At 63.0% G+C, this 16644-nt stretch overlaps 3 protein-coding genes across 3 annotated transcripts; 1 reads left to right on the top strand and 2 right to left on the bottom strand.

The window, feature by feature from the left end:
* Positions 1 to 591: 591 nt before the first annotated feature.
* Positions 592 to 2170, bottom strand: BXZ73DRAFT_75861 (cytochrome P450; the record flags this gene model as incomplete). The annotated part of the gene is made up of 8 exons (XM_048022296.1): positions 592 to 626; positions 672 to 936; positions 990 to 1003; positions 1053 to 1158; positions 1224 to 1491; positions 1556 to 1744; positions 1798 to 1927; positions 1978 to 2170. 8 exons carry the CDS (start codon positions 2168 to 2170, stop codon positions 592 to 594), a joined length of 1200 nt encoding a protein of 399 aa, XP_047879980.1.
* Positions 2171 to 2791: 621 nt separating this feature from the next.
* BXZ73DRAFT_43522 (uncharacterized protein) lies at positions 2792 to 4325 on the top strand (the record flags this gene model as incomplete). Its single annotated transcript, XM_048019164.1, has 2 exons — positions 2792 to 3604; positions 4098 to 4325. The coding sequence occupies 2 exons, from the start codon at positions 2792 to 2794 to the stop codon at positions 4323 to 4325; spliced, it is 1041 nt and encodes a 346-aa protein (XP_047879979.1).
* Positions 4326 to 8638: 4313 nt separating this feature from the next.
* Positions 8639 to 10983, bottom strand: BXZ73DRAFT_88888 (cyclopropane-fatty-acyl-phospholipid synthase; the record flags this gene model as incomplete). Its single annotated transcript, XM_048025108.1, has 11 exons — positions 8639 to 8665; positions 8807 to 9009; positions 9223 to 9353; positions 9459 to 9565; positions 9644 to 9847; positions 9913 to 10122; positions 10184 to 10345; positions 10457 to 10515; positions 10584 to 10600; positions 10656 to 10815; positions 10878 to 10983. The coding sequence occupies 11 exons, from the start codon at positions 10981 to 10983 to the stop codon at positions 8639 to 8641; spliced, it is 1386 nt and encodes a 461-aa protein (XP_047879978.1).
* Positions 10984 to 16644: the final 5661 nt, after the last annotated feature.

Below are 16644 nucleotides of genomic sequence, written 5' to 3'. Positions count from 1 at the left end.
CAGCCTGCACCGCCGTCGTCTCGCCACCTGCATCACCCTCCCCCGTGTCGCCCTCATCCTCCACCACGTCTCACCCTCGCCCACCTCCCCCACGTCACCCACTCCGCCTGTGCTGCCCCCACGCCCACCTCGCCGCCACGCCGCGTTGCTACCTCGTCTTCACCCACCTCGCCCTTGCCCACCACCTCCCGCCTCACTCACTTCGCCCGCATCTCACCTGCGTCTCGCCAATCTCGTCCACGTCGTCCAACCTCTCTCCCTCCTCTGTGCCCTTCGGCTTGTGCCCTGTCACCCCCCTGCACCCACGTCAGGGCCCTCGCCCGCGCGCCTCGCATTAGTGCACACCCGCCCACGTCACCAACCACGGTTTCGCCCACCCATGCTCGTTCATGTCCCTGTAGTACTCTTGTTAATGAAATACAATCAATATATTTTCTCTAAAGCTACATCTTGTGTGTGGATCTGTGGGTTGACCCACAATTGAGCCGGAGTGTGCGCTCATTAGCAGCTCTGAACATAACCAAACAAGTTCTAAGTACCTCTAACTCATTTAAGACCTCTAACCTCTCTACAAAATCTGTTCTATCTCCACTAAACATCTAACTTCACTAAAACCTCTAAAACGTCTATCGATAGGGCTTTTAGAGGTTTTAAAAGTAAGACCAAAGTACAGATGATTACGCCCGTTCCTTTGGGGATGTGGTACCCCATGTACTCGTCTTCTTCCACCGAGCGATGGGCGACGCCCAGCGGCACCACGGGTTTCCAGCGCATGACCTCCTTCATCACGGCGGTCACGTACGGCAGGTTGTGCCTGTCGCTCGCGGTCGGGAGGCGATCCGATCCGACGACCGCTTCGAGCTCCCTTTGCGCGCGGACCTGCGCCTCTGGATGGCTCGCCATAGCCAAGTAAAACACGTCGAGCGTCGCAGTCGACTGGAAAGAGTGCGCGTTAGGGCGGCGGTTCGCTTCGCAGACTTCCCACATACAGTTTCCGAACCCCCTGCAAAACCGTGAGCCAGCAATTTGTCTGACGGTTCGGACACACACACCCGCATAAACAGAAGCCGCCACGGCTTTCGCTACCTCCTCTCCTCCGCACTGTTCCTCCCGCTCCATCAAGAACGACGCCATCGAAGGTCCAGTGTTCCCTCCACGCTATCGCCGGCCACGCCAACCGCACGGTCAGGACTCTCGCGTTCACAAAGCACCGAACCACGCACCGCAGCCTTCTGTGCGGCTTCCCACGGGACCTCGAGCGTCCTCCTCGCAGCACTCCTCCATCCCTCGCACTCGTGCTTGAAGCCCATCCCGGGCACCCACCCCGGCAGGTGCCGGAGGAGCGGAACCTGCGCGAGCGGGTACTTGCCGAACCGGAACGCCTCCCCGATAGCCTTCTGCGCGTCCGCGACGGTCTGGACGTACTCCGCCCCTCCCGGTGCGTGCACGTCCAGCCCGTACGTGACGCGCAGCACGACGGCGCTGAACAGCCTGCCGGCAAGCACTCCTGCAGTCAGGCATCCACCGCTGGTAGCGCGAGTCCGGCGGCACTCACTGCGTGGTGTGGTCGCGGTAACGGGCCGGGTCGTCTAGAAGGCAAAGGAGGTACTTGCGGACTTCGGCGTCCATGACGTGGTGGTGACGCGGGACGGCGTGGGCGTGCATGAACTCGTGGAAGGCGCGGCGGGTGCGCCTCCACCGGTCGCCGTACGGGCTCATGACGAAGAACCAGTCGAAGCCGGAACTGGCGAACCAAGCGGTAAGCTGCGCAGCGGTGTTCAAGGACGTCTCACTCACATTTCGGCCATAGGTGGGACCCGTCTGGTCGAGTAGATTGACGAGCGCTTCTCCAGAAGGTCCACGGCAGCGGCATGCGAGCCCAGGATGACGGTAGGTTGTCCAAGGACATCGAGGTAGACCACATCCCCTGTAGGTTTTTGTTAGATATATCCGCGGATGGCTGAGAACGGTACCCACCGTATTTGTCGTTCAGGTCGCGATACACGGCTGGCCTATTCTTGTGGGGTACGTCAAGAAAATTTCCAATGAATGGTAGAGGCCGAGGTCCGGGAGGAAGGGGTTTGCGCTTTGAGTTGCGCGATCTGAGCAGCCATAACACTCCGATGACAACAAACGGGAGTATGGAGAGCGAATGGTCTAGTCTTGGCATTTTCGAGCTGCGAGGATCCGGGAGGGCGAGGCTCTCGATGGTGGCCGAGAGTGTAGTCTATGTAGCATGCTGCTCCGTGCATGCGGCCGATTTAAGACTGATCTGGCGTATGGTTCGATGCGAGATGAACTGCAGACGCTTGTGAAGGGCTGAAATGGGAGTTTTTCGGCGTTCATGCGGGGAAGATGGGCAGAGCCTGGGGCTACCCGAGAGAGGCTGCCCGTTGCTGTTGAGCAAGCGGAGATCCGTCAGAAACCCGCTTGTCTTCAGTGTGCATACACTTACCTCTCGCAAGGTTCAGACATGAGATTGTTCGCAAGCTCAAGGATGGACTGCGGTGGCGGCAGTGGCAAGTACTAGCTAGTGCCCAGGTCTTCTGCGAGCTAGATCCCCAGCCTGAACCGGCGCCGGAGGCAAGAGAGATCTTGAGCCGCTGCCACACTTCGTTAATGCCGAGCGAGACGAGGAGGGCGGATGATGAGAGCAGGACTAAAGCACGGGCCGGTCTCCGGCGCGTTAGATAGAAGGCTGCGTGGGCATCGCATTGCGCTCGTCGCCGTCCACCACGCCACCGACGCTCTCCTCCTCGCTCTCTCTCGCGCGCACTTCCTTGCTCACGACATGGCAGACCACGGCTACCTGCGCATCACCGCCTTCCCCGTCGAGATCCTCTACTTCGTCTTCCAAGAGCTCGAGCAGCCTGACCTCGTCCCCGTCCTCCGCGTCAACACCCACTTCTACGACATCGCCATCCGCACCCTCTACCGCGTCATCCCCGAGTTCCCAAACGTCCGTCGCTGCATCGCCTGTCTCAAGGCCCTCTCATCGACCCCCGCGAATGCCGCCTTCGTCCGCCGGCTGAGCGTCGACCTCTCCGCTCGCCGCTGCGTCGGAAACCTCTTCCGCCTCCTCCGCGACGCCCTCGCCCGCCTCACCCACCTCCGCCACCTCTCCATCGAGCTCTCCCCGCACGACAACCAATACTCCCTCGCCTGGGTCCTCGCTGCCGTCCCCACCCCCCTCCGCTCGCTCGGGACCTCCATCCGCTGCGACACCCCGCTCACCGCCGTGCTCGAGTCCCAGCCGGAGCTCACCGAGCTCTGCCTCCGCGGCTTCCAGACGAAGCAGCCCTTCCTCATCTCCCCCGGCGCGATGCCCCGCCTCCACACCTTCCGCGTCGTCCACGCCGGGCCCTCCATCATCGCCGCCGTCGTCAAGGGCCGCCCCGTCGAGGGCGTCTCCCTCTCCATCTTCTGCGAGGACGGCTGCGAGCCCCTCGACGCCCTCGCCCTCTCCGCCTTGCCTCTCAAGCGGCTCACGATCATGAGCCTCGACCGCGGCCTCCGCCCGGACGTCCTCATCCCGGAGATCGCCCGGCGCCTCCCCAATCTCGAGGCGCTGCACCTGGTGGTCCTCATGACGCAGTACGACTTGGTGAGTGCCCTCTCTGGATCGATCTTGCGTTTGCGTTTGTTTTTGTGGTTCGGGCGCGCATCTTCCATGCATACAATGTATTGGGACCCTGGGCACTGAGGAAGATGAAATACGAGGCTCTCGAGGTTGATCCGAGCCTAGTCGATCTGCGTGCGCCCGTTCGTCATGGCGCACAAGGGCGAGCGTGTGCGGTTATGTCGGTGGACAGTCTCGCGCCGGCGGTCGCGGTCGTCCTTGGCTCCGTTTGCCGCTACGAGAGTGGTCAAAGAGTGCTCGAGTGGCGGCGTATCACCGACTACATCGCTGCCTCGTCTCAGGCCGAGCAGCGGCGCAGCGGTCGGGGTCTTCGCAAGAAGACCAACCGGTGGAATGCGCCGCTTCCCTTTGCAGGTATTCCGAATGTCTGCTGGAGCGCCGTTTCGTTCCTATTTGTCGTCGAGCTGGAGGCGGTGCGGAAATCGATCGTCACATGCTGACCGACCCTGCCTTATAGCAAATGCTGCGAGACACGGGGCCGTGTCTGTCCGAGTTCTCGAGCCTACGGTATCTCACTTTGATGGTGGCCACCACTGAAGATTCATCGATGGAGGACGAGGAGAAGATGGCGGAGTCGTGGGCCAAGGCTTGTCCCACGTTGCGAACCATAATCCTCCCGAAGGGCAAGGTCTGGTTCCTCAGGGATGGGAAGTGGTCGTGTTGCGCGAGGGGAGATGAAGACTAGAATCCTGACTTATAGTGAGTGTCTGTCCGCACTTTACACACGCTCACACCACTGACTGGACAGACAGGAAAGACGCACCGACTGGCGGCGCGCGACGGACGCGCGGACCGGACCGTGGCCCTGATGGGATGCAGAAATGGCCGCCGTCGGCTAGCTTGTATATTACCTGCGGCACAGAGCTCTGGGAAGGTTCGGCTCGAATTCAGATGTACACTATGTTCTTCACAGCTCGTGTCTCCAGGGCCACCTGCCTCTGGCAGAGCTGCGTCACGTCCCGCTCAGCTGGATGCGAGTCGGCGTGAGCGTTACGACTCACTGCCCCGACGTCAAAGATCGACCTGTACCCGCGATTCCCACCGCGCAAACGGTAGTATGGCTCCCTGAGCGACGGACCCTGCCTGCGCGCGGAGATGACCCTCGAAGGAAGAAGCGCGCCAGCCGGGGCGTGAACAGGATCTGCTGGGCTCGCGATAATGCCGGCCCCCGCCTCTCGCCCCGAGCCGCTCGCGCTCTCCGCCAAGCGTCCACGAGGGTCCTCTCAGATCTCAGTACAAGACAGGCCTATACATATGCGGGTGCGGAGGACGCCCCATGGCCCGCCCGCAGCGCCAGGCAGGGCCCCCCTCGTGCCGCCGTTCGCAGCTTATCGACCGACAGGCAATGTTCCCCGCGAGCCGCCTGTCAAAGTCGAGGCTAGAAGACCGGGGGCCCACACCACGTTAATTCCAAGCTGGCGCCGTCGAGCCGCCCGCCCGTCCTCTCCTCTCTCCCTCTCGCCCGCTCTAGGGCGCAGGTCCGGTCGAGCCACTAACTCCTCTCCACCCGCAGGTACCTTCCGCCGCTCAGAGCGCGACACGCTCGTTTCGCAGCTCGAGACCGAGCGGCGCCCCTAATTCCCGCAAACGGCGCACGCCCTGAGCACCGGTTACCGGTGGGCGGGACAGAGAAGAAAGTGCGGCGCGCGCCACGTGTCCTCGGTGAGTGCTGATGTCCCTGCAAGCTACCACCGTCAGATCTCCGGGCCGCTGCAGACAGCTGGAGGATCTTGGGTTCGGACCGGGGGCGCGCGCTGCGCAAACTGGGGAGCCCTCCGCCGTCGCGCGTTCTGGGTCAGGGCGTCGGCGTGCGCTCTCGCTCTCTCGGTGGGTGAGCCGGCTCACGACGAGAGAGCGTGACGATGCACGCACGTAGGTTCTCCAGCTTCGCCGGCAAAGAGTGGTAACAGCGTACGAGCGGCGACGGTCAGACTCTCGTCGCGCTCGCACGCTGCCATCTCGCTGATGATGATTGACGTACTCATGCCAGAACCCCTAAGTAACTTCATAATGCTAAGTACGGGCTTTCTCGGAGACGGCGGGTATCCCGCATTCGGTAGAACGCTGCCATCTCGCGACGACGACGACGCTCACCGGGTCGATTTGTGTCACGGCTTGATATATGACGACGAGCCCGCCGCTCGTGCGGTCTGTATGCATAAAGTTATCTATAGCGCGGTGCGCGCCAGATCCGGCTCCCAGATCCCAGAGTCACGGCCGTACGCTCGGGGAAATGCCCCATCACACATATGATATACTTGATTGCATGGCTCAACGACTACCCTCTAATGCGCCCGGTCCCTGCCTGTTGACGTCAACCGGCCGGGCCGCCGGCGACGGATAACCTCGCACTGTGGGCACTCGCCGGGGCACGAGGGGGCCAGCCCCCGCACGCTCGAGCTCCGACGGCACCCCGCGCCCTCCACAGCGGCCTAGTCCAGACTCCGCCGCCGGACGCACGTACAGTCTCCAACGTACGTACGCCCGTCGCCGCATGCGCGTGCGTCCGTCGCTTCGCGCGCGACGAACCTCGTCGTCTGTTCCCTAGTTTCGCCGGAGCCGAGGGCGATGGGGGAGGGCAAACGTCCCAATGCCACCCCGAGGGGCGCGACTCACACGGGTCGCGTGCGCGATTTCACATGCGCCCGCGCCCGCACGACCGCAAGGGCGCGTCCGGAGTGCTGAGCACCGAGTCCTGACGTTCGTGCGCATGTGAGGAGAGGCGGGTGTCATTGAGACACCGTCGGGGGTAGTCGCTGCACACGTACGCCGCGCTGCTGCGTCGTGCGGGGATGAACGTGTTCTATGTCCTTTCTCCAGCCTTCTCTATTCTGCATCACGAGCCGAACCTTCGCAGCGACCGCATAGACGTGCGTCTCGCGGGCGCAATGCGAAGTTAATGCGCCCGTTGCAGGGCGCAGATAACCCTGAGCCGATGCGAGCACGCCCGACGGAAATCGACGCGGTCATGGCCCCCGTCGGTGTCCATCGTATCCGCGATATCCACGCTGCGCGCACGCGGGGCTCCCCCCCGTCGGGTCGCCGCCTTTCGCAGCGACAATGCACGGCGACTTCTTTCCGGCCGTGCAATCTGGGCAGCAGCAGCCACGGTCGCACGCCGCACGCTGCATATCCTCCGCACCGGCCCACGCGCACGGGGTGCGCGCCCCGGGCCACAGCAGCCTTACGGCAGCACGCGCCCAGAGCACCCCGCGACGCTCCTTCGCGCTTCCCGTCCGAGAGAAGCACGCAGCCCGGGAAAGGCGTTCGTCCAGGCGCGAGCCAGATCGGCGTAGGCCGCACGGGACGGGAACGGGTGGCCCTCTCCTGCGAGTCTCGATACTGGGGCACCGTCGCCTCAGGGGCGGAATCCAAGGTCCAGAGAACGCTTTGGGCGACGGGCGACGGGCGAGAGATATAGCATGCGGCTCGGCGGCGGAAGCATTCGATATTAATATTCAACCTCGACATTTTCTTGTCGACCTTGTCCCCGACGCCCGGCCGGGATCCGCGCCCCACCCGTGGCGGGGGGTGCGGCCAGAGCTCAGGTTGCTGGGAGCTGGGAGGAGCTGGGAGCCTCTGGGAGCACACGATCCCTGAGCAGGCCGCGTCGGGAACAAGAGCCCCGCGTCGGATCCCTGGCCAGGGTCCTCGTGCTCCGTGCAGCCGTCAACTGGCCACAGCGACGGTGCGGCACGTGTCGTAAACTCGTGTGCGCGAGCCCCGCTGCGAATCGCAAGGCGCCGCTCGTCCGACCCAGCGTCCGCCCCGAGCGGCGTGCGGGAGCATTGGCGGGCGCGCGCAGGGCTCGCAGGAAGTCGCAGGAGCGCAGGGCGGGAGAATCTGGATCGTTGCGCCCGGCCGTGCGGAGTGCGCGTCCGAGATCCGGCGACACGTTCCTGAGCCCGACCCGTCGGGCGTTCGGGCGTTCGTGCGTGCGCATCCCTGCGCAACCCAAGCTGGCGGAGTGAGCGGGCAGACAAATGGGGGGCACGTTGCGGCCACTCCCACCCTCAGGGATATCCGTGCACGAATCACGATGGCAAATTCCATTCAACGGAAGAACAAATCCCACCTTGATTTCACCAGAGTCGCCCGCGCGCGGGTGGGCACGCGGCATCCCGGCCCTACGGACGTGGGCCCTTCCCCGAACGTCGAACCTTGCCATTGAACGAATGAGCACAAAGGCTCGTATACATATGGGATCATCGATGACGCCGACCCCACGCCGTCGTCTGTCATGGGTCGAGGCACCCTCTTGAGCTTCAGGCCGTGAGCTTGAGCTTGAGCTTGGAGCCTGATGGCTAACTTTCGCGGCACCCCAGGCCCGGGAGGCGCGCGCGCGGGTGCAGCGGCGGGAGGGGGGGGCCGGCAGCCTGCAGCAGCCCAAGCTTCTAGCGTGCGGGGCGTGCGGGGCCGTTCTCGGGGGTCGAGGCTGAGTGCTGCTTACGTCCAAGTATTTCAGTCCGGGCGACGCGCGCGAGCCCGAAAGAACGAGACCAGAGACGAGGGCGGCGGCGGCGGCCCGACACGATTGCGCGCGCTCGGCGCGACGGACGGACGAGCGGCGTCGAGACCGTCGGCTGACGCGCGGACGCCTGCCAAGGCCATGTAGCCATCGCGGCCCTCCTCGGCCGGCGCCACCGCGGGCGGGCTGGTGGTTTGGGCGCGGAGCGCTGGCGACGGCACCGCCGACGCGAGCGGGCGGGCGAGGGTATTAATGTGGCGGGCAGGATGGAGAATTTAAAAAGGTGCATCATAACGATAGCCGTGCGTGTAGGGTGCATGGACGGGACAAAGCGAGAGCGAGAGTGAGCTATGATACATCATGGTTCGTAATTCGTCCGAAGCGCATAGGGCCCCCCGACTCGACCCGCGGCGCACCAGGACCGGGATGGTGGTGGTCGAGAGCCGGGGGAACACCCCGCCAGCGTCGTCGCCGCGCGCACGGCCCGACGCAACAAGCACGCACCGCTCGCCCGCCCCCCACGCGCCCATTCAGTCGCACTCCGCCGTCACGTCGCTCTGCAGCGGGTCAAAAAAGCCACGATCAGCCACACCGCCAACAAGGAAGAAGAAGAGCACGAGTGTCGGGGAGCTCGGAGGGTAGGGGTAGGGGGGACAGGGAGGACGGGAGGAAGGAGAGGAGGGAGGAAGCACACGCACCGCTCGCACGAACGTCAGCATGTGGCAGGTGATGTACCCCTTCGCGAAGCCCGCGCCGGCGTACGCGAACAGGTACTCCCACTTGCGCAGGAACGCGGCGTACGTCGCGTCGTCCGCGAGCGCCGGGTACCGCTCCACCATCGTCTCCCGCGCGAGGTTCGCCTTCAGGCGCCGGTCCCACGTCCGCAGCGTGCGCGGGTAGTCTGCGGTGCGCGGGTGGTGAGCGAGCGAGCAGGACTGCGGCGGGCGAGATAACGGCGAGCGGGGCGGAAAGGGACGGAAAGGGACGGCGAAGGCGAAGTGGAAGGGGAAGGGGAAGGGGGAAGGACAGAAGACGTCGCAGTCATGGACGCAGAAGGTGGGCGGAGATTGCGGGAGGGAGGGGGAAAGGGTCGGAAGCGGGAGAGGGGACGTACGTGGTGCGTGGTTCTCGACGGCCTCGAGCGTGAAGCGCCCTTGCGAGGCCGCGTACGCGGCGTCGATGAGCACCGTCGCGCTCGGCAGACACGAGTTCGGCCACATGTACCGGCGCATGAAGTCGTCCGCCCTGTTCCGGGAGGGAGGGGCGCGAAGTCAGCCGCGGCGGAACCAGGTGCGGAGTGCGGCGCGAGAAGAGGAAGCCCCGCCCTGGTGGGAGCGGAAGGGTACGCACTGGTAGGTGCTGTAGCGGCCCTCAGGGAACGTGGAGCAGGTGACGACCGCGGCCGCGCCGCTGCGCTTCAGGCAAAAGTCGACGGTCTCGAAGTACTTCTTGTAATACTGCAGGGTAGGCCGGGCCCAGCGCGGGTCAGCGACGTCCGCACGAAACCCCGGGGCGGGCGAAGGCGCGAACCCCACCTTGCTCCCGACGTGCTCGAGCATCTCCACGCTCACGAACGCGTCGAACGCGTGCTCGAACGACGCGGGCACGTCGCGGTAGTCGAGCAGGTGCACGCGCACGCGCCCGTCCAGCCCCCGCTCGCGCACGCGCGCCTCCGCGAGCGTCTTCTGCTCGACCGAGAGCGTGAGCGTGTCGACCTCGCACCCGTACGTCGCGGCCGCCTGCGGCAGACCGTGTGAGCGCGCGCACGGACGAAGGGGGGCGCAAACCCCGCGCAGAGACGCACCTCGATCGCCAGCCCGCCCCAGCCGGTGCCGAACTCGAGGACGCGGTCGCCGGGCTTGAGGCGGGCGGTGCGCAGCATGTGGTGGATCTTGCGGTGCTGCGCGGCCTCGAGGTCGCCCGGGGTCGGGCCGTGGACGAGGTCGCCGCGGAGGCCGCCCTCCTCGTCCGACCAGAGCGCGCACGAGTACATCATCTCTTTGCTGAGGAAGGCCTGCGCGGGGGTTTGTGTCAGCCAAAGCGTGCGCGCGCGAAGAGGAGAGGACGGCGGGGACCTCGAAGAGCGCGTTCGACTGGTCGTAGCTCGCGACGACGTTCAGCCGGGCGCGGGAGCGCGTCTGGCCGAAAAAGGCGTTGCGGAGGCCGGTTGCGGCGGCGGCGAGGCGCGAGTAGAGCGAGGAGACCGCGGCCATCGTCCCCTGGTTCTCGAGCCAGAGCTGCGCGCAGAGAAGTCAGCGCAGCACTCACCAGGCCACGAGGGGGCCCGATGGGCCCCGATGGCTGATGCGCCGCGCCCGATGCGCGGGCGGGTGCGGGCGGAGACTCACGTCCATGATCGCCTTCAAGTTCGCGACCTCGACGTCTCCAATCATGTACGCTTCGCTGACTGAATGCGTGCGTGAGGAGCGAGTGTTAGCGTGGGCGGGTCCGCGAAGAACGGAGCGGGCGACGTACAACCCAGATCGCCAGAACTGTGGTGCGAGGCGTGAGCATTGCTCGAGAGAGATGGAGGTGGACAGGGCTCACCTAAACACTCGTGTCCAGAACTTGCCGCTGGTGACCTTGAGGCGGACGGACAGTGTGCTTGACTTGCTGGGACCGAAGCGGAAGGTCTGGTCGACGTCCTCGATCTCGAGGGAGCCTACCTGGATGGCGGAGGACAGGACGTGGAGAACGGATGACCGTGCTAAACATGGAACGAGAGTTGAGCGGCGATGCGAGGTGTCGTGGACGGCGCGGGGAACGCACCGAAGGAGGTGAGGAAGGGGTATGGACGTGCACGGGTGACATTGGGAGGGCAAGATCCATAGGAAGAGAGGCTCTCCTTGGAAGCCAGATGAATGTGAGAAGGCATGTCGGAGATAGGGTGAGGAGAGAGAAGGACGGGGGCGAGCGGGGACGGGGTGGGTATGAGTCGTCGGTGGTTGTTTCTGCAGGGGAGAATTTATAGAGCCTATGGGGGGAGGGTGCCGGATGGAAGAGGGACATGGATCGAGGGCAGGAAAACATCCGGCGGGCCCAGCAATGTCGCGCAGAGAGCTTTCCGTCTGAGTATTCGGGGACCGGGTCGTAAGCGGGCGACGCTGGGGTCTGGAAGCGGGCGTGTGGGCGACGGCGGCCCTGAGGAGCGGGACTGCGATTGAATCGAGATTAAGTGGAGAGGGGAATCTCATGGGAGAGTGAGTTGAGGCCCAAGGCACGGCTCGCTGGAGAACCTGGATCGTCTGCTGATGGGCGGCTACCCTCATAGGGAAGAAGAGGTCACAGCGGTGACTGCTCGGATGCCTATAAACGGGCTCGGAGCCTGTTGGACGGACAAGCTGAGTACTGAAAAAATAGGTAGGAAAGAAGGGCGTGGGGACGAATTCATACGGACGGTGACGCGTGACGCGTGCTGTACGACGCGAGTAAACAGGCGTTGTCCGGGGTCCCTGGATGGGCCCAGTCGGAGGCGTCGCGGTGAGCAAGGATGCCCACGGGGGCGGCGCAGGGGACGAAAGTGCGAAGGCCGGGCCCGGGAGGAGAGGGAGAGCCGCAAGGCTAGGCGCAGAGTGCGGGTAGGGTTCTTGCGACGTCGGGCTCGGAAGGGACTTACCGTCCGCCTGGTGAGCACTGCTTCCCGGCGAGGCCACGGCCGGTATGGTGAGGATCAGCAGGTGGGAGCCCGCTCTGTCGTCGGCATTTTTGCGAAGTGCGGGTTGCAGCGACCGACTGGGACCTCCCACGCCTGCTACCGAGTGGGGAGGCCGTTCTAGACAGAAAAGGGGGGCAAAGGGAGCTGGAAAGACTGGAAAGAGGACTGCGTTGAAGGGACTTGCGGTACATTGTCGCCCAGCGTTGGCTCGTTGAACATCGCCGCCTTCCAGAGAGAAACCACGCTGGGCGCGCATGACAATTGCGGTTCAAGCAGGACGCACGCGCGCGCAGCAACCAGCGGCGCCGTGAGCGCGCTGTGACCTGCCGACCCGGGTCCCGTGCGTGTGACGCGCTTCAGGTCACATCATACGAGATGGGCGCGGCGGGCGCCTGTGGGCCCAACGCCAACTTGTACCACCCCGCGATGGCCATCCAGAAGACCCGAGCGCGATAAGGTGCATCACGGGCCACGGCTCTTATCGACAGAGCGCAACACCGCTAGTGCAACCGCTCGAGCTCATGCATCATGTCGGACTCCGTTCCGAACATATCGGATGTTTTCTGTCATATCAAGTAGTATTATTATCAGCCTTGACGGCAAGCTTGACCACATCCATCAAAGATACAGCGGCGAGGGCACGCTCTGTCCTCGTGAATGTGGTACCACGCGATCACGGAAATCGCTGGCTTGTCGGGGGAAGACGTCACCGCCAAGTGCTCGTCTGCAGCGTAGGAGAAAACGATTGGTCCTGTGACGTCTCATTTCAAGCCCCAAGGCGGAGCTACGTTGAGGCGCAGCCTGTGCACCCATGCTAGTTCGATCGTATCTCTGCCCGCGCCCACGCTGGCATCGGACGAAGGAGAGCTTGGAACTACACCCCTCTTGCTTAGATTGCGCCGTGTAGAAGCTTCTAGTGGCGTTGGATGAGCGGCGGGAGATGTGCCGGCACCGCTCTGAGCAGATATCCTCCCGCCGCCGGGGCTCGGGCGGGTCCAGGACGGGATCATCGGTGCCCGCCGTTCTTTTCTGCCTCTCTCGCCGGGATAATTCTTTTCGGACACCGGGCACGAACGACCCCGTGTTGTCGCCCATCTTCACGCGCCCGGCCTGCGCTTTCGAGAACACCCTGGCGCTGAGTTCAATTAAGCTGCTTTCCGTGCTGGCCGACCGACTGACTGGTGGTTACCTCTGGGCGTTTGCGGTGCACGGCCGTGGCTGGTGGTAGGTGCTTGCTCCCGGAAGCACGCGCAGCACACCGCCTTGGACGCTATCCGCGGGGCCGTATGCGATCCGCACCGGGTGAGTGTGTGGCCAGGGTCCGCCCAGCCGCTACTCCCGCGACTGCGTCCAGCGGCGCGGCCCAGCGTTCTCTTCGCCCCCGTGCTCGCAATCGACCCGCCCTCGGTTCCCTTCGCTCGAGCTCGAGGCTACCACCGCAGGTCGCCTTCTCCCAGCGATCCGCTCGACCACCCGCCGCGCGTTCGCACAGGAACCGCCGCCGGTGCGTGATCTCCGTATAATGTATTTCAGCAAGCACCTCGCCTTCCGCACTCTGCCTCACCCAGCGGTCCCGCGCAGATCCACTCTCCGAACACGCTCCCGCGCGCCGTCTCTCCTCCTCCAGACGCAGCCGCTTCGCGCACGCCTCTTCGCCTGCGCGGCGGGTTCGACCACAGCTCGCAAGCTCTGCTCCCCGCGTCGATCCCACCCTCGAAGCCGTCCTCCGTCCGTGGCCGCCACCGCCGTAAGGTCGGGTTGAGAAGGTGGACGGGCACCACGCGGCGAGCGGGAGACGGGGGCCGCCGCGCCGAGGCGACGAAGTGCATCAGGCTGCGCGTCATCGTTGGCGTGTCAGCGCTCAGCATTGAAGCCGTCCTCCGCTCCGACGGTGTTGAGCCAGGGGAGCTCGTCGTCCGCGCCGTCCGCCTACCACCACCGGCAAAACACCACGGCTTTGGCGCTCGTCACTTCACTGAGCCCGACCGATTGGTCCTTTCTCATCTCCTTGTCGTCCTTGTCGATGCGCGCCAAGAGCTCAAGAACGTGGACCCCTACTTCCATCCTCTTTGTGAGCGGTCGTCCTTCGAGCGCGAGAGGGGAAGAGGTTGGGAACGACATCGGGTCTTCTGCCAGACTCTCTAGGGAGACCACGTCGAAGAGACGGTTGGGCGTCACCACGGATGGTTGGCAGCCTGCACAAGACTTAACGCTTCTATAAACAACTAAACACTAACAACACTGCAACACCGGTGAGAGCTCTCACCTTCGGCCAATACATGGTCCTGGAAGCCCAAACTCGGGATAGTTGTGGGCCACGACGGGACGCGTGGCGTCGATCAACGTCGGGCTCGGACATAACCAGTAACCTGCAGTTGATGCGAGCAGTGGCTACTGCGGCTGTCAGCGTGATGGTGAATCCCTCATACACGCACCTGTAGAACCCCAAGTCGTTCTCGCAATCATCTTTCGGAGCTTTGATGATGAGAGTCCTGGGTCGTTCCAGTCAACGGCAGTGCAGCTCTGTAAGGCTAGACACCTTATGACGGCGCGCGAAGACGAAGAGGGAGTGTAGTGAACGAAGAGGCGAGCAAGTCGCGAGAACGCGCGAAACGCGGTCGGCGATGAGTACGCGAGGCGCGGTCGGCGATGGGCGCGCGAGGCGTGATCGGCGATGGGAGCGCTGAGCGCCTGTGGCGAAGGGCGATAGCCGGCAACGCCGGAAGCGGACGAGGTGTGGAGGAATGGGACTAGAACTGCGTTGATCGCTAACGAATGTAGTACAGTAGTGTAGTATATATACATGCACAATGTCAGGAGTCCGTAAGCATATCGTATGGAGAATGCGGGACTAAACGAGTGGCAAAGAACGTAGCGCGGGACGGATGCGGGACGTGCGTAACGTAGTATCGTAGTGTGTCATAGCCGGGATCCTGACACCATCCCCTCTTTAAGGAAAAGAAACTACAGATTAAGACGAGAAGGAGGGTGTGAAACGCGTCCAGAACGAGTCGTGGTACGGTTGGGAGGTACATAAACAGAGCGAAGCGGAGGAACTGGTGGTGGTACAGGTGAAGGCGAACGAGAGTGGGCTGCAGAAGCCGATGGTGCAATAGGAAGTGGAAACGGAGGCATTAAAGTAGAGGGATCTGATGCGGATTTGGAGAAAATGATGGGGTGAGCGCGTGGAGCGCGGGGGTGACGACGATGGAAGGTTTCAATGAGCTCGTGTGTGCGATCATGTGTGGGCAGATCGTAGAGCGGAACCCAGACTGTGTCTGGAGACGATCCGAGAGTGACGAGGTAGTCGTACCGGCGTCCGACTTTGCGAGAGTCAAGGACAGCAGTGATAGACGACGCAGGGTCATCAGGGATGTCAAAAGGAACCGGGTCGGCTGTTGTGTGGAATGCGGATGGGTCGTGATAGGGTTCAAGAAGGTTGATGTTGAACACAGGATGAAGTCGTGAGAGGTAGGGAGGGAGTCGCAGGCGGTATGCGGACGAGCCAACCTTTGAGTCGATGGGGTATGGGCCGAGGCGGCGATGATCGAGTTTGTCGGAGGGACGTGTGGTCGTGATATTGCGTCGTAGAAGCCAAACCAATTGACCCGGAGCGAACTCGGGTGGAGGCGAGGCATGCGCGTCGTAATACTTGGCTTGGACAAGTTGTGCGTGCTCGAGTTCAGCACGAAGCTCAGCGTGAATGATGTCTAAACGCTGGACGAGATCAGTTGCGGCAGGAACGTCAGCAGGAGCAGCGAGAACAGGTTCAAAGGTTGGGTGGTAACCGAAATTAGCGAAGAATGGTGTTTGTCGAGTGGATGAATTAGGAAGATTATTAAAAGCGAACTCAGCGAGTGGAAGATAATCAACCCAATCGTCTTGTTGGTACGAGCAGTACGCACGAAGGTACGTCTCTAACGTCTGGTTGGTGCGTTCCGTGAGGCCATCGGTTTGAGGGTGGTAAGCTGTTGACTTGGACGAGTTGATTTGGAGGAGTTGGCAGAGAGCGGACCAGAAATGGGAGACAAAGAGCGAACCGCGGTCGGAGACGATAGAGTCGGGGAGGCCATGGTGACGGAAGACGTGGTCAAGGAAGAGGTGGGCGAAGGATTGAGCGTCCATCGATTCGTTACAGGGCACGAAGTGTGCTGCGCGTGTGAGCCGATCGCAGACGACAAGAATTGAATCGTACTTGTGTGAGATAGGTAGCTTGACAATGAAGTCGAGCGTGATGGCACGCCAGGGACGGTCGGGGATTTCAAGGGATTTGAGAAAACCGTATGGTTTGTGTCGAGGGATTTTGATACGTGCGCACGTGTCGCAGGCTTCGCAGTAACGGCGAACGTACGTTGTGATGCCGGGCCACGAATAGTCGCGAGAGACGAGCGCGAGGGTGCGCTGACGTCCAGGGTGGCCAGCCGAAGGAGCATCGTGGCGGGCGCGGAGGATATCAGCACGGAGGGAGGGAGGAACGTACAGACGACCACGATGAAATACAAAGTCTTGCTGGACGGTGAAGTCGTCGGAGCCTTGTGCGAGTGCGTCGCGCCAGGTGCTGTCAGCGGCGAACGCAGCAGCGAACTTCGCGGCGAGGTCCGAACTATCAATAGACAGTGTTGTGAGAGCGGCATGGATGGCGGCCGAGTGTGTGGGAAGAAGGGATGTGGTGTGGGAGGGCTTGAGAATCGTCTGTTGCTGGGAGATGAGAACGTCATCCCCTCTTTGAGGAACAAAGTCTGCGCGTCGTGAAGGCGCATCAGCAACATTGGAGTGGCCAGGTGCCCAGGTGAGCTCGAAGTCGTAGTCGGCAAGGAACATGGCCCAACGGGCCTGTCGACGGTTGAGAGACTGAGAGTGCATGAAATACTCAAGGTTGCG

Source organism: Epithele typhae (genome assembly GCF_022376455.1).
Source record: "Epithele typhae strain CBS 203.58 chromosome Unknown BXZ73scaffold_11, whole genome shotgun sequence".
NCBI classification, from domain to species: Eukaryota; Fungi; Basidiomycota; class Agaricomycetes; order Polyporales; family Epitheliaceae; genus Epithele; species Epithele typhae.
The sequence above is the reverse complement of the archived record's forward strand: the minus strand, read 5'-3'. Positions and strand labels throughout refer to the sequence as shown.